This window comes from Monodelphis domestica, chromosome 2 (assembly GCF_027887165.1).
Source record: "Monodelphis domestica isolate mMonDom1 chromosome 2, mMonDom1.pri, whole genome shotgun sequence".
Classification (NCBI taxonomy): Eukaryota; Metazoa; Chordata; class Mammalia; order Didelphimorphia; family Didelphidae; genus Monodelphis; species Monodelphis domestica.
In genome coordinates, this window is record NC_077228.1 from 488,922,658 (window position 1) to 488,945,028 (window position 22,371).

Sequence of the window (22,371 nt, forward strand, 5' to 3'; positions counted from 1 at the left end):
TAAATATTTCCCTCCCTCCCTCTCTCTGTCTCTGTCTCTGAGTTTCTCTAAATATTTCCCTTCCTCCCTCTCTCTCTGTAAAACTGTTGTGGGGGTGGCCAGTATCTGTACAATGGCCAATAATGGAGAATGTGTACTCTCAGAGTAGATATGTTACTCCACATACACTGTGCTGGCAATGGTTATTTCCTTATGCGAAATCTTGTTCCTGTTCCTTGTCCTTAGAGCTTAAATAGTTCTGGGACTCCACAGAGGGTTATAGCCAATCTGCCTCATTCTCCAGAGTTGCTCCCCACCATTACTCCCTTACTCTCTCAACAAGTACAGCATTCCTCAAACAACTTCAAATGGGGCCTTGAGTTAGTGAAAGTCTCTTGTATGGCCAGGTTAGGTTAAAACCGTGTGTAGGCTGCAGTAAAGGACTATGTCCCGTCATTTCAGTGGGTAACCTCCTAAAGGGGACACGTTTTTAAATTTGTCTTTGTACTGACTGACCTGGAAGGGACCTTCAGTGTCATCTAATTCAACTCCCTCATTTTAAAGATTAAAAAAAAACTAAAAATAAAAATAATTAAGTAAAAGTCTGCCAAAGTGAAGAGTAGGTCTGACCATGTTACTTCCACACAGACACATTGAATACATTTTAGTGGCAGGGCAGCTAGGTGGCTCAGTGGATAGATAGTCCTGGAGACAGGAAGTCCTGGGCACAGATTAGACTTCAGACACTTCCTAGCTGTGTGACCCTGGGCAAGTCACTTAATCCTTATTGCCTATTCCTTACTACTCTTCTGCCTTGGAACCAATTTTTGGTATTGATTCTAAGACAAAAGGTAAAGGTTTAAAAAAAAGTTTGCCAAGTGATTTTTCCCTTCCAAGCACACATTCAATAAATTTTAGTGATGGGGCAGCTAGGTGGCTAAATGGGTAGAGAGACAGGCCTGGAGACAGGAGGTCCTAGGATTGATCTAGCCTCAGACACTTCCTAGTATGTGACCCTGGGCAAGTCACTTTATCCCCATTGCCTAACCCTTACCACTTTTCTGCCTTGGAACAGATACTTGTATCATTCTGAGCCAGACAGTAAGAATTTTTTTTTTTTAAAGAGAGAATGTAAGCTCCCTAAGGGAAGGAAGTTTTTGCTTTTTCTTTGTATCTCTAATAAACATCCACTGATTAATTGATGGTCCAAGAATCGGGTGTTTCAGACCCAGATCCTCTCACTATATATTGCTCAGTGATGATGAACCTTTTGGAGACAGAGTGCCAGGTCCCACCCCTACCCCACCCTACACACCAAGTGCTAGACACCACCTGTACCCCACACAGAGGTGGGAGAAATCGATCCTATTGGGCTGTTGGACAAAGGGGAGGGGAAAGTGGGGGATGTCCCCAGCCAGTGGAATGGGGGGGGATGGGAGTGTCCTGAACACTGTTCCCCTCTAGCTATGTAAGCTGCCCACCTTACCCCCAGTGCACTCCCATTGGGCTGCTGGGTGGAGGGGTGGGGGAATGTGAAAAAATGTCATCAGGCATGGTGGAAAGAGGGAGGGAAGCAGCTCCATCCAAGTCCTGCCTTTCTAGTAAAGAACTAAGGGGGAGAGGCATGGGCCCACAGAGAGGGCTTTGCATGCCATCTTTGGCACCCATGCCCTAAGTTCACCATCACTGATATAGCCAGTGCTCTCCATTGTACCATGCTTCTACAGATGGCTTTAGGCAATCAGTCAATAAACATTTATTAAGTAACTACTCTATTTATTAAGTAACTACTATATTAAGTGACTAGCTACTAGCAGATACTTTGTCAGCATTGGAGATACAAAGAAAAGTCTGGTAGTCCCTGCTCTCAAGGAGCTGACAGTGAAATATAAACACTTACTGAACTGAATTAAGGATTTAAAAGGTTCTGTTCCTTTTAGTATCATATTATTTAGTCCTTGGAAGGAGCCTGGGGCTAATCTAATCAAGTTTTCTTATTTTACAGATGAAGAAGCCCAGAGAGGCTAAGGGTATGTGTGCCAGGATGTGAAACTAGACCTCCTAACTGTGAATCTAGTACCCTTTCCACTGTGCATTGCTGTCTCAAAAAGAAAAAGAAACATTGGTCAAACAGTCCTTAAGCAAGAGTTTAAACTGCCCTCTACCTTCCCTGAATGAAGTCACAAAAATGGGCCTTGGGTACCAAGGATAGAGAATCTGGTCATTCCAGATGGCCCCGAGTTCACAACAACCCAAGCTCTTAAAGGTCAAGACCAGCTTGGAAAAAAGAAAACCCTTCTCCTTCCAAGAACTGTGACCACTTTGGGTTGTGGACATTCGGCTTAGCCTAACAGATGTTTATTAAGCATATACTCTGCACCATAGAGTATGCTAGATGCTAGGGATACAAAAACAGAAATAAGACCGTCTCTGTCTTCAAAGAAATCAGAAACATCAGCTAACCTACTTAAGTACAGGATCGTAGACCAGCAGAGCCCTCAAATTAGCCCTTGGCTCCAGGGGCTCCAGAAGCAACACATCTTGTTCTTATGGGATTATACCTCTATCAGGATTGTGGCCATGACTGGAGCAGTTGTTTCTGTGGAGACCATGCCTACCTTCCTGATTGTGGTCTGGGAAAGCCTAACTTTACTTCTCCTTCCTCAACTAACATCGCACCTTTCTTCCTCTTTCTTTCATGCAGTTAAATTTTCACTTAGTCTTGGCTAATACAAAGACAATTCACTGCTTAAGTAATGTAACTTATGACCTATGGGATCTTGGGCAAATGTCTCGATCTCTGTGGACTTGTTACTCATCTATATACTAAAGGGTTTGGACTACATGATTTCTAAAGCCCATTCAGCTCTAAATCTATGATTCATGATCCGACATCCTCCCCAATAAATATTTATTGATGGCTTCATATGTAAGACGCTGTACTAAGGCTTGGGAGATTCCAAAAAGTGTCCAAGAGATTTCCACTATAATTGGAGAAATAAAATGTATGGTTAATTTTTCATAGGTACAGTGTCAATGGGTATCAAATTTGTGGCAGACATGTGGTATCAGAGTTCCTAGGAGGGAGACGATACCCTGGGCTGGGGTGGTCTGGGAGGGTATCCTAGAAGTGGGATTTGAGAAAAGCAACCATCAGGTAGGTAGGAGAAAGGATGTTACATGCCAAATGAGCAATGTGTACAAGTTAAGTCATCAAGCATCTATATTAAAGAGCAGGGAGGTGACTCAATGGATAGAGAGGCCTACTAGTTTCAAATCTGGCCTCAGACATTTCCTGGCTGTATGACCCTGGGCAAGTCACCTAACCCCCATTTGCCTAGCCCTTACCCTTCTTCTGCCTTGGAACTGATATTTAGTGTCAATTCTAAGATGGAAGGTATGGTTTAAAAAAACAAACAAACAGAAGTATCTATTAAGTGTTTATTATGTCTCAGGCACTATGCCAGGCACTAGGTATACAGATATAAGCAGAAAGAGAAAATTCCTGCCTACAAAGACCTTCTCTTCTAAAAGGAGAAAACAACACATATATGGATCTGAAAAACAATTGGAGGTTTGGGGAGAAGGTCAGAGTCAATAATGGAGCTCAAAGAAGAATGAAGACATAGCTGGCCTGGGAACTTTCCTTAAAATGGAAGGTCTAGAAGAAACTAGAAGAAGGGACCAAAGGCATAGACTCAATTTCCAGTGTGATGACAGAGTCAAAGTAAATTTCCAGAGAGAGGAAACCATAAGGGAAGAGTGAGCTTCCAGGGTGGAAAGGCCACAATGGAAAAGGTCTGGAGAGTGAAAAGAAGAACCTGGAGAGAAATGGAGACATGCCTGTCTTGGCTGTACAAACCCAAAGGAGATGGGTTGGGCATGTTTGAGTGCCAAGTTTAATAGGCTTTTTTGTTTGGAGTACAGGAATTGTAAAGCATATTTTAGGAGAAAGCATTGGAGGGAGAGTTTGAGGCCAGAATATAGAGAGCCTGGCGTCCTAGAGAGAGAAGTTTCGATTTTATATTACAGATACTGAGAGATTTCAAATTAGCCTTGACCGCTTTGAGCTTTTATAACCTAATAATAGGATCTGAAGCCTGATAGTTTATGCATTTTTTAATTTGGAAGTAAGGATGTCTCATCCTTAGGAACAGTCATTTTAGACAAGTATTGTATGATGAAGCATAAAGAACTAAAAGGATGGGGCCAAAGGTCTTGGGTTTGAATGATGCCTCTGTTAGTTAGCATTTACATCACCTTGGGAAATCACTTTACTTTTCTGGGACTTTTTTCCTGATCTCAAAAAATGAGAGAGTTGGAATAAATAATTCTAAGGTACCTTTCAGCTTAAAATCTATGTTCCTGGGATCTTTTTTTTTTTTTCTGTTTCCATGTTATGATAATGAAGTGAGGGCAATCAGAGAGGAGAAAGGTTCTGGACCCTTTGTCTTCTTACTTCAATTCTCTGATGCCCATATGTTGCCCACCCTCCTAGTATGTAAGCTCCCTGAGTGCAGGGTATACTTTACTTTTCTCTTTGGATCTCCAGTGCCTAACACAGAGTAGGCATTTGACAAGTGTTTGTTGATTGATCATATTTATTTTCCACATATTTGAAGAAATCACAAAGAATCCTGGAAGGATTTTAGCTTCCACTCATCACATGGAAAAAGACCTGTCTCATAGGAATTTGTTGTTGTTATTGTTGTTGGATGGCTGGTCATTTTTTAAAATATGCATTTGGACTAACTTGCATTTTCTCATTTGTAAATGGAAGTGACTAACTCAGGGTAGCATTTAGTAACATGTTTTGTGTTCGCACGCCACGTCTGTTGCTCTGTAGGTTAAAAACCACAGCCTTGTTTCCTCTTTTTGACTGTGAGGAAAGCTCTGTCTGCCACCATCTGCTTTTCAAATAACTTCACTCCCAGGAAAAGACAGCATCTCTCCCCCTCCCCATGGGGCCTGTCCCAGTTGTGGCAACTTCTGTTCTCCTCTTTCTGAGTAAGTTTCATGATCCACATGTTTCTCTGCATGTGGCCAGGTCTAGTAAGGATGGATGGAGGAAAGGATGGGTGGGAAGGGCACAAACATTTATTAAATACCATCTTTCTCAGCACTTTACAAACTAGAGGGGGGGGACAGGAAGATGTAGCCTTTTGTGTTGGGAGGGGACTTCAATAGCAGGCAGAACAGTGATCATCATCATCATCATCATCATCATCTTTAGCCTTATGTACGTGCTACTTTCCACAACTGAAATGGACCCCTTCCCATCTCTCCCTTTTAGCATCTCTGGGTTCCCTCAATGCTCCACTCAAATAGCAGCTCCTTCATGGAGCCTTTTCTGAGTCTCCTAGCTATTAATGCTTTCCCCACCATTGCCTTTCCTTTACATATGTATGTACTTGTATATGCTATCTTTCCATATAGACGGTCAGTTATTTGAGGGCTTACTTCGTATTTGTCTGCCCCCCGTCCGCCCATCACAAGAAGAAACAATTTTTCAAACTCCTTTTTCTGACATTTTTTGATGTAAATTCTCTCCCTACCTTCCTCCTCTCCCCTCTCCCCGAGGCAGCAAGTAATCTGATATAGCTTATACATCATATTTGTCTTTATATCTCCAGCAGCCAGGTCAGCATTTGGTACACAGGATGTGTAGAGTAAATGCTTGTTGAATAATTATATTAACACTTTGAAGTAGACAAAAACTTGAAAGACATCAGGTCATTTGTTGTTAGGGTAGGTAGTTCTGGGCCCAGAGAGTGGGAAAATGTCTTGGCTATAGCTTTTCATGCTCATTACTCCATTGCTATTGCCAGAACTTCCATTTTATCTCCTCCTTCCTTGGATTATCTTCCTTCTTTTTTAATTGATTGATTGATTTGAATTATATAATTAAGTTAGAATATTTTCCCATGGTACATGATTCATGCTCTTTTCCTCTCCTTTCCCCCCTCCCATAGCCGATGCACAATTCCACTAGGTTTTATATGTGTTATTGATCAAGACCTATTTCCATATTATTGATAATTGTACCAGGACGATCGTTATAGTCTATATTTTAGATTATCTTCTAATCTAAATGAGGACTCCTTTGGGGAGATCATTGTTGAGCCTATGCTGGAAGAGAAAAACAGACTTTGGAGGGGCTGAATAAGTTGGATAGGGGATGGCAAAGAAAATGGGGCTGGAAGAGAGAGAGAATCCATATTTTGTGGCACCAATTATAAGCCAGGCACTGTGCTAAGTGCTTTACAAATATCATTTGATTCTCACAACCATGAAATCTAAGTACTTATTATTGTCCCCATTTTACAGTTGAGAAAACTGAGGTGAACAGAGCTTAAGTGACTTGCCCAAGGTTAAATGAATTGTAAAGGTCTGAGGCCAGATATCAATTCAGGGGTTCCGGGCTCCAGTGCTCTATGCACTATGGCACTATTTGGCTGCCTCAAATAAGACTTCTCATTCACTTCTGGGTAAGGCTGGTTGGTCTAAGAAGATATAACTAGACTAGAAGGTAGGATCATGAAGGAGCTTAGTAGGAAATTGCTGGTCTTGGGCTTGCTTGAATCTAAGGGTGGTCTGGACCATATTGGAGAGAGGAAAGGAAGTTTTACTAGGAATGAATTGAGGCTAAGTGGAAACTGCTTTAGATAGAGTAGGAGAACACTAAGGAGGCTTGGTTGGGCTCATAGAAAAATCATGATTTGGGAATTGAAGACTATTCATCCAACTGGAGATACTAAGTCCTAAAGAGCTCTACTAGGCCAGGAAAGAGCTATGAGAGACCTGACACAAAGAGCTTTGCTGCCTTATTACCAATACGAGCTGGGCTGAGTAATTAAAGAGTGTAGTCAACCTATAGTGAATGCTCAGTATATGTTGGCTGACTAAGTTGGATTCTGGGACCAGGAAGCCCATGGAGGTTATTGGTGTATAGTATAGGGGGAATCTGTCATGAGACTTGAGTACTAGGCATGACGTGAGCATCACCATGGCGAGTCAGGATGGCGATTTTATCTGTGTTGGCAAAGGTGTGGCACGCATGCCCCAGAGTGTCAGAGGGGGCTTCTCTGTTTCCCCCTCTCCACTGTGCCTGAGGACAATTTTTACATGTCCCACTCCTTTGCCCAGCAGCTCAATGTGAGCACTTCTTTCATCACCTGTCTGGGGTAATGTGGGGGGCTCACAGGCAGCTTGAGGATATAATTTGGGCATGCAGTCTCTAAAAGATTCACCATCGCTATCTAGGTAATCGATAAAGGCCAGTGCTTCTGTTTCTGTCTATTATAGTTAGTATGTTTGTGGTAGACAGTTTCCAAATAGATTTGCTTATTGTAAAATAGCAATAACTCATATTTCCATAGCTCCCTATGGTTTATTAAGCACTTTCTTTATAATCCCCAGGAGTTAAGTTGGGCTGGGGGGAATAGACAGTTCTGAGTTGTCTTTGAGTCAGCACAACCTATTTTCATAAGTCTACCCACCTCCAACACTTACTAGCTGTGTGACCTTGGATAAGACATTTCATCTTTAGAACCTCAATTTTGTTGTTGCTATTGCTGCTCTTGTTGTTCCATCATTTTTCATTTAATTCTTTGTGACCCCCTATGGGGTTTTCTTGGCAAAGATACTGGAGTGGTTTTCCATTTCCTTCTCTAGATCATTTGACATATGAAGAAACTGAGGTAAATAGGGATAAGTGGCTTGCCTAGGATCATACAGCTAGTAGGTATCTGAGACCAGATTTGAACTCAGGCAGATGAGACTACCTAACTCCAGAACTCTATTCATTATGCCACCTAGCTGCCCCCAAACCTCAGTTTACTCATTTGAAAATTGGAGTGTTCAGCACTTACCACAAGGAATGATTGTGAAGATCAGATGAAGTAATTAACATAAAAAGCATTAAAAGCCTTAAAGTTGTTTATCAATGATTATTAGTGTTATTTCCAATATTATGATTCTCACCTTACAGATGAAGAAACTTCAGAAGCTCAAAGAGAATGACTGGCCAGAGTCACAAAGCTAGGAAGTGCTGGAGTCAGACTTCAAACTCGGGTCCCTTGATTCCAGTGTACTTTTTGCTCTATTGCCAAGTTTCATTACATGATGAAACTAAACTGGGTTTAAAATGGGCAGTGTTTTAGAGAAACTAAGGTTCTTTTTTTTTCCTTTATATTTTATTGGCAGAAGAAAGGGCCTGGGGGAAAAAAGCCCATAGTCCACAGAAAAGTAATGGAAACATGGAAGGTTTTTTGTTTTCTTAACCCACTTACATTTACCTAAACTGGATGGTGCATTTCATCTAAATTCTGGCAATCCCAGCTCACTCTGAAATACATTCTGGGCACCTGACTTCAATACCCAACCATGATGAAGAGGAGGAAAAAAACAGCCCAGTATTTTGGAAATATCCATGGATTTTGAGTCAGAGGACCCAGATTCAAATCCTGTCTTTTTCAGTTACCATCTTTATGACTTGGGGCAAGTTAATGAAGCTCTTGGGTTCTCACTTTCCTTAAACACTAGATGATCACCAGCACCTCTTTGAGCATCTGATCCCATGAGCTCTAACCAACTTGGGGTCCCCTCAACCTTCTCCAGCTTATCTTTATCCTTCCTGAGATGTGGGACTGAGAATTCTACCCAATAGTGACTGCAGTCATGGTTTGACTAGGGCAGAAGACAGAAGGACTTTCAGTTCCTGGATGAAACATGAGAGCTGATCACCCCTCGGTTCCCACCTCTACCCCACAAAAACAGTTTGGCGTCGATTTTATCTGCCTCTGTTCCCCCCAGATCAGACCTCAAAATGTCAGGTGATGAATTTGCCAAAAATGTAATGATATAATACTGAGAACTTCTCTATGTTGGTCCTCCTTAGACTTCTCCCAGTACTTTGTCAATCTAAATATCATTTAAGAATTAACGAGGGCACCCATCATGCAAGTGGCAAGGAAGAAAAGGAAACATGCCTTCATTTTACAGATGGGGAAACTGAGCCCTAAAGTAACAAAATGATGTTGCCCAAGATCACATATATTACAAATAATAGAGCTGGGTTTTTAATGTAAGCCCCTTAATTCCAAATCCAGTCCTCCCCCAACACATTAATTCATAGCAATCAAAAATAAGTATTTTAACACCTAAACCATATGCTAAATAGGCACATTGTTTTCAGAAATACCTATGTGTATAAACACAAACAGTACTATCCATATCTTCTCAGTTACAAAGCTTTCCTCCTATACATTCTTTCATGTACTCTTTCATATACATACGCTCCACAGGCAGTGAAAAGATTATGCCCATTTTACAGATGAGTAAATTTTGACTATAAGAGGTAAAGTGATTTGCCCAGTCACCCAGGCCATAAGTGGCAGAGCTGATCCTCAAACCCAGGTCTTATGAGTGCAAGCCCAGGGCTCTTTCTACTGAAAGCATGTGAACAAGTACTTGAGGCAGCCTGGCCAGCAGAAAGGGGGCTTGAGTTGGAATCAAAGTAATAGCAATAATAACCAGCATTTATATAGTGCTGTAAGGTTTACAAAACCCCCTATATGTATTTTCTCCTTTGATCCTCATTACAACCTTGGGAGGTGTGACAAGGGAATCACTTTAAAAGACTGATATATATTAATTTAAGGTCGCCAAGGAATCAGCTATGTAATTCCTAAATGAAAACTTAAGTCAGCCGTCAATCTTTTATGGAGTTTAATTACAATAGGAGGAAGTAATTAGAGAGAGAGAGAGAGAAAAGGGAGAGAAGGAAATAGGGCTTAAATACCCCTTCTGTTTAGGCTGGGCCAAAAGGCCCAAGCCCTTAGATAGCTGGGGCAAAGAAAAGAGATCAGTCCCTATTACTCACATGACCAAAATGGAGAAACAGTCTCAGAGGCCCCCACCTTCAGCTTCCTTCAGAGCAAGCTTCTCAGAGCCCACACGAACCACACCGACCAACTACTCAAAAAAAAACTCCTCTCGAGTCTTCAGACCCCCTATCTTTAAGGAAACCATCCAAGTTGCCTCCCCTCAGTCCTCACATCTACCAATCCCCTGTCCATCAATTTCCCTGTGCCAATGGAGGCTCTAGCTTAACCCAGGACCGCCCAGAGGCATGTGTCAATTATTTTGCACATGTCTGTTGAAGGTCATATTTTCAAATAATTAAATCTTTGATCCTTTGCTACAGCCCTTCCTAAATGTTGTTAACCTGAGTAGAGTAGAGATTGGAATAATTAAATTTTGATCTAGGCTGCAGCCCTTACTCAATCCTGTTGGGACTGAGTAGGGTGGAGATTGATTCCAAGTATCTCCATTGTATCAATTCTAAAATCAATCATGACTCAAAGAACTTCCTGTTCTATGCTTAAGCATAGGTCAAAGTCCTTTCCATTGTTCAGCAAAAGGTTTCTGTCCTAAAGTAATCTTAAGAAGGGAAGAGAAGGAACCTCCCATGCCAATGGGGTTCCCATTCCAATAGACTTATCAGTAAGAAATTTTCCAAGTATGAAATATCCCAATGGTGAAATTTCCAACATTTATAAGTCTAAGGAATTTTGAGGTTTACAATCCCCCCTGATGATCATTGGGAGACTAGTCTCCCCATTGATCATTTAACATAATCATTTTATAGTTCTAAATTCACTTCTAACTAAAGATATACACAATATTCAATTTTCTAAGAGAAATTAGAATAGTGAGAGAGGAAATAGAAAAGAAAAGAAAGCAAAACCAATGTTTGCTAGGCGCATTGACAGAAAGCCAAATTAGGGGCAGTCCCTTTTGGCATAAATGTGTACAGTTACAATAAATGTTCAATCAAAAGTTCAGTCCAATCAATCACATCCAAAGTTCATTCTTGATCTTCTTGATGAAGTGTAGGGTTTCGGCATCTTTCTGCAACAGTTCATTCTCTGGATATAAAAGTTTCAAGCTTCTTTCTTGAAGATCTTTTCTCAAACAGAATCAAAATCTTTGAATTTTTTTATAACAGTAAAATCTTAAACAAAAGTCTTGGATTTTTATAAAAATACAATCTCAAACAAAAAAAATTCAAAAATTCTTAGATTTTAAATTAAAATACAATCCCCCCTGAAGTAAGTATTAAAAAAAATATCAAGTTTAGGTCAGAATGCAATGTTCAGTTATGGAGGTGTATGTGTCAATTATCAAAAGAATAGAAAAATAACATAAGAAAAATTCAAAATAGACCTTGTATAGGTCCAGTTTAAAGTAATTTCTATCCCACAAGTATGTAGGACAGAATGCAGTAATATTTCACTTAGCCATTTGTAGCCAAGACTACAGGAAGTTGCCATAATATAAGAAGAAAAGAATTAGAATTCTATTTTGATGGGGAAATGTCATTCCCTTGTCTGATTTTTTTTCCTTCAGAGATATAGGGAGCCAGCATGATAGTCAAGCTTTGTACTTGTTTGAGTACTTCGAAAAGAGTGTAGATACAAGGAAGTCCTACGACTTAAACATAAGTTAAGCGTCGCAACCTCGAGTCTCACTTTAATATTTCTTGTGTGCTCTATTGGCACTATTCAGGTTTAGTCTGTGCTCCTTGTTTTTATCCCTTTTCCTGGAATCAGACACAAACATTAATCACAGTCCTATAATATTTTATCAATAAATGGCAGGTTCCCATAGTTTAAAGCTTTTAGGCATATATTGATATTATAGCAAGAATATATATATTAACTTGTATTACTGCAGGGGAAAAAATATTAATATTAATTATGTGTACCTTCAGTACAAAAAAATGAGAAAAAAAATCAAATATTCTGATCAAAAAATAAAAGAAAAGAAATAAGAAAAAATAAGAAAAAAATCAGTAATTCAATATATTCTTGAAAAAAAATATCCATTTGTCTATGGATTATTATCTCCAATTCATATGATAAGATAGAGTCACAATTCATATGATAGGATAGAGTCAATCAGTCTCAGCAGAAGATGCTTTCTTCACATGTGAGCAGTGAATCCAAGAGTCTCTTTCTCCAATCTTTATAGATGTTGGAGTAGTTAACAATATTTGGAATGGTCCTTCCCATGAAGGTTCAGTTGCTCCAGTTCGCTTGAAATTCTTGATATAAACTTTATCTCCTGGGTTCAGGTCATGCAGAGAAAAGTCTAATGGTCCAGCTTGTACTGCAGCTCCGGATTCATGAAGTTCACGTAGTTTGTGCTGTAACTCCTGTATATAGGAAGCAATAGTAATATCTCCCCCTAATAGCGATGTATAAGCCGGGGAGAAAGGCTTAGCCTGTATAGGCGGATGTCCAAAAAGCATCTCAAATGATGAAATATGTAAGTCTCCTCTAGGCCTGCTTCTAAGATAAAATAGGGCCAGAGGGAGAATTTCAGGCCATTTTAAATGGGTCTCAGTGCATAATTTGCCAATCATAGTCTTAAGTTCTTTATTCATCCTCTTCACTTGGCCTGAGCTCTGGGGGTGATATGGAACATGGAATTTTGGAGTTATCCCCAAGCAAGAATATATTTGATTTAAGACAGAATCGGTAAAATGACTCCCTCTATCGGAGTCAATACATGCTGGTAGGCCAAAATGAGGAATAATTTCTTTTAAAAGTATCTTTGCAACAAAATCTGCTGTGGCTCGGGTCGTAGGAAATGCTTCCGGCCATCTGGTTAGTTGATCTACAATTACTAGACAAAATTTATAACGTCCAGCCTTTGGCATTGTTATGAAATCTATCTGTAGATGTTCAAAAGGTGTGTAAGCCAGAGGACGTCCCCCAAAGGCTTTTCCACGATATGCATGTTGGTTATATGCCTGGCAAATAGGGCAGGCTGAACATACTTTAGAGGCTACAGTAGTTATACCAGGGGCTATCCATACTCTCTTGACAGAGTCCACGATGCCCTGGGTGCCAAAATGACCATTTTTATGAATAGATTGGCAAATTTGGTTATAGAAACTTCTAGGGAGCAGGGGTTTCCCTTCAGATGACACCCATACTCCATTAATTTGTTTTGCTTTAAATTTTTGTTTCCACTTTTCCACTTCCTTTTCATTATAGGAGAGTGATAAATTTAAATTATCAGTGGTTGTTAATGTTAAAATTAATCCAGGTCCTTCTATGGCTGCTAGTTTTGCAGCGGCATCTGCTCGGTCATTTCCTCTAGAGACAGGGTCAGAGCCACCTGTATGGGCAGAGCAATGAACTACAGCTAGGGCTTTAGGCAGTTTGAGAGCAGAAAGAACTTCATTAATAATTTCTGCATTAGCTATGGATTTTCCAGCTGAGGTTAAAAATCCTCTTTGGAGCCATAGCATCCCGACTGAGTGACAAATGCCGAAAGCATATCTAGAATCCGTATAAATTGTTGCCTTTTTATCCTTGGCAATTATACAAGCTTGTTTTAGAGCTATGAGTTCTGCTCCTTGAGCGCTAATGTTAGAAGGTAGTGAAGCTGACCATTCAGTGGCAAATTCTGAGACTATGGCAGCTCCAGTGTAACGTATGCCATCCCTCATAAAAGAGGAACCATCGGTAAATAAAATCAGATCTGCATTGTCTAAGGGAGTGTCCAAGAGATTATCTCGAGGCTTTTCTGCCATGGACACTAATGTTTCACAGTTATGTAATGGTTCTCCTGAAGTGGGTAAATCTGGAAGCAAGGTGGCAGGGTTAAGAGTTGAACAGCGTTTCAAGGTAATATTTTCACTATTTAATAAGGTTATTTCATACCTTGTAATTCTCTGATCCGAGAATGCCTGTGTTCTATGTTTTACCAATAATGCTTCAATCTCATGTGGGCACATTATTGTTAATGGACATCCCAATACTAAATCAACAGTTTTTGTTACTAGTAAGGCTGTAGCAGCTACTCCTCTAAGGCATGGTGGTGCTCCTGCTGCTACTGGGTCTAGTTGGGCAGAATAATAAGCAATTGGGCGCTGAGAAGGTCCCAAAGTCTGAGTTAACACACCAGAGGCTACTCCTCTTCGCTCATGCACATATAAAGTAAATGGCTTGTTGTAATCTGGGATGCCTAGAGCAGGGGCAGACATGATAGCCTTTTTCAGATCTGATAGAGCTGACAAGTGTTCAGGCTCTAATTTGAGGGGTTCAGGAACCGAATCCTTTGTTAATGCTATAAGGTATATATATATATATATATATAGGTGCTATTATCATCCTCAACTGACAAAGAAGAAAACTGAATCTGAGAGAGCTAGTGCATAGCTAATAAGTGTCTGAGGCTGAATTTGATCTCAGGTCTTCTTGAGAATTTGAACTCAGGTCTTCTTGAGTACAGGTCCAATGCCTGAACCACCAAGTCACCTGACATTTTTGTTATTGCTGTTGCAGAGTTACTGGTATGGTTTGCCTTTTCCTTCTCTGGCTCATCTTGCAGATGAGGAAACTCAGGAAACAAGATTAAGTGACTTGCCCAAGGTTACACAGCCCAAATTTGAATTCATGTCTGCCTGACTCCCTATCCACTGAACCACCTAGCTACCCAAAAAACCATGGATCTATAATATAACTGCCTTGTGGGACCTTGGACATGTCTCTTCACCTTTCTCAGCCTCAGTTTCCTAAGCTGTAAAATAAAGGCTCTGGATTCAAGGGCCCCTTCTAGCCCTAACTCTCTGATTCAATGGCATGCCATCTGACTGGGGAGAGGAGCCTCTCACATGAAATACATGAGTAAATAAGCAGTGGATGATAAAGTGATCATTGGCAGGAGGAATGGTGAAGGAGGCAGGATGAAAGAAAGTGCTGACTGCACCCAGCCAGATCTATTCAGACAAATCTCCCAGGCCGGATGCTCCGTCTCTATAAGGAAGAACGATTTTAGGGGGAAAAAAACCCTCAAGTAAAGGCTGTCAGATGCTGCCAAGCTCCCATTTGCGTTAAACTTCAGATCATATCCCTCCTACGGGTTAATAATCCCTTACATGAATCAGGTTTACACATCACCCCCCTACTGGTGTAGAATCGATTTGGCAAAAACAAGTCAGCAGTTTCTAAGGTGCTCATTCTGTCCCCTGATCTAAAGAGGCAAAGCCAAGGGAGGAGCAGGGAATGTGACCTCTAGCTTTGGCTCTGCCAGGATGCCTAGCACATAAGACATGCTTCTTGAGTCCTGGTCCTGGTGCTCAATGTTTTTCCTTTTAATTATCCTTGGAATGTCTTTTGCAGAGGGCAGCTAGATGGATTGAGAGCTGACTTAGAGATGGGAGGTCCTGGGTTCAAATGTGATCTCATACACTTCCTAGCTGTGTGACCCTGGGCAAATCACTTGACTCCCATTGCCTAGTCCTTACCACTCTTCTGCCTTGGAACCAATACATAGTATTGATTCTAAGATGGAAGGTAAGAGTTTGAAAAGATGATTTATAGCAGTACCAGATCTCAAACTATACTATAAAGCAGTGGTCATCAAAACAATATGGGACTAGCTAAGAGACAGAAGGGAGGATCAGTGGAATAGACTTGGGGTAAATTACCTCAGTACGATAAACCCAAAGATCCCAATGTTTGGGACAAGAACCCACTATTTGACACAAACTACTGGAAAAATTGGAAAACAGTATGGGAGAGATTAAGTTTTGATCAACATCTTACACCCTATACCAAGATAAATTCAGAATGGTAGAATGACTTAAATATAAAGAGGGAAATTATAAGTAAATTAGGTGAATATAGAATAGTATACTTGTCAGATCTATGCGAAGGGAAAGAATTTAAGACCAAGTAAAAGACAGAGAATATTACACAATGTAAAATGAATAATTTTCATTACATTAAATTAAAAAGATTTTGTACAAACAAAACCAATGCAACCAAAATTAGAAGGGAAGCAACAAATTGGAGAAAATCTTTTTAACAAAAACCTCTGACAAAGGTCTAATTTCTCAAATTTATAAGGAGCTAAGTCAATTGTACAAAAAAAATCAAGTCATTCCCCAATTGATAAATGGTCAAGGGACGTGAATAGGCAGTTTTCAGATAAAGAAATCCCTCTCACTGTAGAGGTGTACTTTTCTACAACTAATAGTCTAGAACAGTGATGGCAAACCTATGGTACAGGTGCCAAAGATGGCATGCAGAGGCCTCTTTGTTGGCATGTGACCACCCTCCACCCCTAGAATTCATTACTAGAAAAGCAGAGGGACTTGGACTGAGCTGCTTCCTTCCCCCTCTCCACCATGCTTGACAACATTTTTTTCACATCACCCACCCCTCTGCCCCAGCAGCCCAATGGGAGTGCTTTCTCTCTCCCCTGTATGGACTTTGGGGGAGGGGGGAGCACACCTGGCACTCAGTGAGAGGTGTGGGCATGGAACTTGGTCTGGGGAGTGGGGTGAGGGCAGGGCATGGTACTATGTCTCTTAAAGGTTCGCCATCACTGGTCTAGAAGAATTGCTTAGAGCATTGAGAGGTTAAATTATTTACCCTTAATCATATGTCAAATAATGTGCAATTGTATAACCTTATCTTTCCTAGTAGATGATAAACTCTTTCATCCAGGACTACATCTTTTTTATTATTGTGACCCTCCTAAACCCGCCTTATTTAGGATAGGCACTTATCAAACATTTAGTGAATCAAATTCAGTTGAATCAGGCTTGCCTCTTTTGGTGAATCTCTGTCTTTCCTGCCCTTTTTAAAAAGCATCCTGCCCTTTAGAATTATTCTCATTCTTTTTGGTGGGTGGGACATTAATGTGATCTTTATAATATCTTTCTTCTCCACCCTCCCATTTCTTTGAAGTGCGTTCTCTTCTTCATTCTCTATCTTTGCAGATTCATGAAGTTCACCAAATTCTACACTCCCTCAGGCTTCCTTTTATGACCTTTTTTATTGTCCTAACACCATCTCATCATCCCATGCCTTCTGCCAGACTCTCTTGATATCTCTCCACCATATTTTTGCCTCCCACTGTACCCCTAAAGTCCAATTAGCTCATCAAGCTATTCCACTAATGTTCAGCCTGAGAAGACATTGAGTGTTTGGGCTGCGACTGTAGTCAATAACCTGTGATCTCATTTACCAGAATTGTAACACTGGGAACTACGCTGTGTTGTATATAGACAACCATGGTATTAATCTATTTTTATTTCTCTTCCTTTTTCTAATGGGAAAGCTGAGCTCAGCACTGGCCAGAGAAGAGTAACAGTTCAGAAAGGACCACTGTACCGGGCCAAAGGTTATCCAGTCAGCATTGCATGTAATGTAACTGGCCACAAAGGACCCTCTGAGCAGACTTTCCAATGGTCCATTTACCAACCAGATAAGCCAGAAAGAGAGATACAGATAATCAGTACCAAGGACCGTACCTTCACTTATGCCTTCTACAGCCTTCGAGTTCAGACTGGTGACATCTATGTGGAGAGGATCCAAGGAAACTCAGTCTTGCTTCATATTGGAAAGCTCCAACCCCAGGATGCTGGCAAGTATGAGTGTCATACACCCTCCACTGATGGTAACTTCTTTGGGAGCTACAGTGACACCGTGAACCTAATCGGTAAAGTATTCCCCAGTTCTATGTTCTAAGTTCACAACTTAGCCACAATTGACCTTTCCAGCTTCATTATAAATTGCTTCCCTTCTCAAACTCTACAACTAGCCACATCACCCTTCTCCATGCTATTTATGCTTGATCTTCATTTCTCAACTCTATTCCTTTGCATTGGCTAGCCCTCTCACACCCAGATTTCAATCTCTCCTCACCTATGCTTCTTAGAATCCCATTTCTTTCAGTACTGCCTTCAGTTATTGTTGTCCAATCACTCAGTCATGTCTGCCTCTTCGTGACCCTGTGGACCACAGCATGCCCATACTGCTCATGGGGTTTTCTTGGCAAAGGTACTGGAGTGGTTTACCAGTGGATTAAAGCAAACAGAGATTAAATGACTTGCCCTGAGGCTTGATTTGAATTCAGGTCTTCCTGACTACAGGCCAATTGCTCTATCTACTGAGCCACCCAGCTACCTCTGCCTTCTACAGGAAGCCTTTATTGATCCCTCCAAGCTCCTTTCCAAAGTTAGATTGTCTTATTTTGCATATATTCTAGTAATGCTTTATTTACACACATGCTGTCTCCCTGCTTAGAATGTAAGCCTCTAGGGGAAGCCAGATGCTCAGTGGGTAGAGAGGACTAGAGATAGGAGGTCCTGGCTTAACATTTGGCTTCAGACACTTCCTAACTTTGTGACCCTGGACAAGTCACTTAACCCCAACTGTCTAGTCCTTACTGCTCTTCTGCCTTGTAATGGATACTTAGTATCAATTCTAAGACAAAAGGTAAAAATTATTAAAAACCTCCAAACCAAAAATTATATGTTCTCTTTATCATTCTTGCCATGTCGCATTAGATGGTTATACTTCTTTAAGTATAAAAAGTATTCGAGTATTAAAAATTACTATCCCCCTTTTTCCTCTTGTGGACTTGACTTAAAATCAGGAATGCTATTAAAGATCCAGGATTTAAATGAAATTTCTGGTTATCTTCAAGGTTGTTGTTACTGATTAGAGATACCCAAATTGTCTTGGTTGTTCCATGCAAGGCCTTGGTCTTTCTTTGGCTTTGCCCTTATCTCAACTCAAGTGAAGAGTTAATATAAGCTAGCATGATATCTTTTCACCTGCTTTGTCAAAGTTCCATCCATGCATTTTATATTGGCTAAGAATCAGAGGTCATCAAATTGTCAGGGTCGAGGGACCTTGGAGAGTTCCTCATCCAACTCCTTCATTTGACAAATGAAAAATTGAAGGCCCTCAAGGGGTGTGTTTTGCCAAGGTTGAACAGCAAGCTAATGAAGGAGTTGGGCTTGGAATCCAGATTTCCTGGCTCCGAGTTCAGCATTCTTTCCACTGTGCCATTTAAGTCTTACTGGAGGCTGATTAGCTGACTTGCTTTGAGCAATGTGCTAATGATGCCAGGGTTCAGTCCTCTTCTGGACCCGTTGGCGTTGAGCTTGATTTGAACTAGACAATTGGCCTAGCCCCTTCTTTTGCAAATATTTGCTATTGGTCACAGTGGAGATGGAGAAAAAGAACATGGGTAGATGAGCAGAAAGCTGTCATGATGGTGGTCAAGAAGCATTACTTTCCTAGAATGATAACAATATCACATTTATATAATGCCCTCCTTTGACAACTCTTCTGAGGTAGTCCTTGATATTCTTAAACGAAGTGCTTACAAATGCTTGCTGATGAACTCAGAGTAAGACTAATATCACAGAAAGAATTTTGGATCTGGAGTAAGACTGCCTGGGCTCAAATCACAGCCCTGCTACCTACAATATGGGCAGGATTGTCCTAGCAAATATTTAACAGTTGGCCCTCCAAAAAAAAGCACAGCACACTTTCAAATTTAATCTGCATTATTAACAATTTTCTCCATCATTTCCTTAAGTCTAGACAATCAGCAAAACAATAAAGCAAGCCTTGATTTGTAGCAGTTCCTGATTTCCAAGATATAAATGATCACAATGAAAACTGGCCTTGAGGAAGTCTGTTTCCTGTAAAACAAGGTCATTTGAGTCAGTGATCTCTAAGGTCTAAATCCTATGATTCTGTGAGCCTCTAGGTAATTTCAAGTTTACAGGTGAAAAATTGAGCTGTTTAGAAGTTAGTCAATTTTCCTAATACATAAGTGTCAAAGGTGGGATCTGAACCCAGGACCCTTAAATCCAAGCCTTGTATTCTTTTCGTTAAATCATGTTATCTGTTAACTGCACTATAGACATCATTATTTCTCTCATGTTCAGTGATTCCAGATACCCTTTCTGTGACCATGAGTCCTCAGACTCTCAACAGAGAGGAAGGAGAATCATTAGCACTTACCTGTGAGGTCTCTAAGGCCACAACTCAACATACCCACCTCTCTGTCTCCTGGTACCGGCTTCCGGAAGGAGGAGGAAATCAAGCCACCGAGATCATTTCCCTGTCCAAAGATTTTATCCTGATCCCCGGATCCTCCTACACAGAGAGGTTTTTAGCAGGGGATGTGAGGCTAGACAAAACCGGGAATACAGGCTTCAGATTGTCCATAGGGAGATTGCTGCCTGTGGATCAGGGCCAGCTCTTCTGTGAAGCCACTGAATGGATTCAGGACCCTGATGAGACATGGACATTTATCACTCGGAAACAGACAGACAAAGCTACAGTGATGGTCCAACCTGAAGGTAAGATTCTTCTTGGGTTATTAAGTATTTCCATCCTAGTGTATATTGAAAGGCGTGTTTCTTTTAATGGAAGAAAAAAGAAATCCATGTGGGGACTCAGTTTTGCAACAGTTCCAAAATACATTTTCCAGAAGGTTTGAGTAAACTAGGATTTGGCCAAGTGGGAATTATAGGTATTAAGAGTGCAGTGTTCCATTTTAATTCTATCCACGTGCGATTGTACATGGGATGTTGCCGAGGGCTGCACCCGGCATATACTAGGGACTTAATAAATACTCATAAACTGACGGATTGAGTGATTGATTGATTGACCAAGTCATGGATGACAGTCTACAGGCTGTTTGTAAGAAGGAGTCCCCTCCCTTGCTAGTTATCTCTCAATTATGGCTCTAAACAACTGAAATTTATCATATGAAGCTTCATCTTTATGCCGTTTTCAAAACCTTCTTCAGCACAGCTTTATGTTGCTCTTGGACAGACTCTCACTTCTTTGAGGTCAGCAATGTGATGAGGGCAGGAAGTCACCTGATTTTGATCCCAGTCAGATAAAAGATTATCTAGACACTCTGCCTAGAAAAAAATCTTGGGCTGGATAAAAAAAAATGTGCTAAGAATACAAAGTGGATTTCTATTTTCCCTCTTAGTAACTTTCTATTCCATTGCAAAATACATTATGGTCACTAGTGATTCTAAGGGCCCAGAGTAAGCAACACAAAAGACCTCAAATCAACTTAAAAAAAAAAAAAAACTCTTACCTTCTGTCTTAGAATCAGTACTGTGTATTGGTTCCAAGGCAGAAGAGCAGGAAGGGCTACTCAGTGGGGGTTAAGTGACTTGCCCTAGGAAGTATCTGAGGCCAGATTTGGACCCAGGACCTTCTGTCTGGTTCTCAATCCACTGAACCACCTACCTGCCCCCTCTCAACTTTTTAAAGACAAATTCAGTTTCAGGAGAAGATCTCAAGGAAGGAATTGAGACTCTAGGACTCAAGGATTCATGTAGGGAGAGAATATGAGGCAACTGTTGGGGAAGATGACCACTAAGGGAGAGAGCAGGGAGCTAAACCCTTTTAGCTAGACAACAAATCACTGGGAGAAATGGGAGGGGACAAAGCATATGATGTAGTAGTACCTTAAGGCTTAGCTGCCTTTGACTATTGGAGTACAAATGCTTTCAGCACCCTCTAAATTTCATCACCCTTGGGAAAAGCCCTGGTCAGCCTACCTTAGTTATGACTCCATAGGAAATAGACTATTACTGGTCTCAAGTGGCAAAAGACTACTGTAATCTTATGATTTTCTGTTACTGAATGGAGAAATGAAGTGAATTTTTCAAATAAATGTCTCATTTTTGTTTTCCCAGATAGAGATTTTCAAGTTAACATTTCTGTGGTAAGTTCCTTTGCCATAGGGCAACCGTTGCGATTGATCTGCTCACTGTTGTCCAAGAGCAAGCAGAACCAAAGATTGCAGGTGGTCTGGTACCTGAATGATACTGACATTGGCAGTATTGATGCCAGTGGTGTTCTGGACTTAAAGAAAGACTATGAAGAAAGAGCCAACCTGGGGGAGCTCCAGGTATCGAAGATCAACCCAAAGGCTTTCACCTTCACCATCTCCTCCATGGGTCCTCAGGATGAAGGTGTATACAGGTGCGAGGTGGCAGAGATGGCGAGCTCTCACACGGACTTTTTAGGGCGTACTCAGACAAAGCGATTTGCAGATATCAATATACAGCTCCGAAAGCCAACAGGTAAGTAAAGTAAGGCTGTCCTAGAAAACATTCCTGAACATTCTCCTAACATTTCCTCCTTAGCAAGTTCAAGTTTGCATCCACTGGCACAAAGGATGCATTCTGAGAAATTGGGTACAAAACATGTCCTATTGGAAATATCCCATGGACAATTCTTATTGGAAGGAAAGGAAAGGTGTGATCAATCCTCTTATAAAGCAAATATGTCAATATGTGATTTCCATGGTTTGAGAATTCTTTCCACCAATGAAGTCTCAACTCATATGGGGTTAGTACATGAGTCTTAGGAGAGTTGCCTGGAATTTGGAGAGAGGAAATGACTTGTCAGGAGTTAGACAGCTAAGTGTCAGAGGAGGGATTTGAACCAAGGTCTCCCTGAACTCCAACTTACTCACTCTTGCTTTGGTTTTTTTGTTTGTTATTATTTGGGTGACTAATTCTCCCCC

General features: G+C 40.8%; 1 protein-coding gene across 1 annotated transcript in view; it reads left to right on the forward strand.

Annotated features, from left to right (window-relative positions):
- The first annotated feature begins 1,995 nt into the window (after positions 1–1,995).
- CD101 (CD101 molecule) overlaps positions 1,996–22,371 on the forward strand; it is a 58,595-nt gene continuing 38,219 nt past the window's right edge. Inside the window, exons 1-4 of the mRNA XM_056819259.1 lie at positions 1,996–4,986; positions 17,128–17,508; positions 19,757–20,173; positions 21,536–21,925. Coding sequence (XP_056675237.1) covers positions 4,941–4,986; positions 17,128–17,508; positions 19,757–20,173; positions 21,536–21,925 — 1,234 coding nt within the window. The 5' untranslated portion in view covers positions 1,996–4,940. The remainder of the gene's footprint in view (positions 4,987–17,127; positions 17,509–19,756; positions 20,174–21,535; positions 21,926–22,371) is intronic.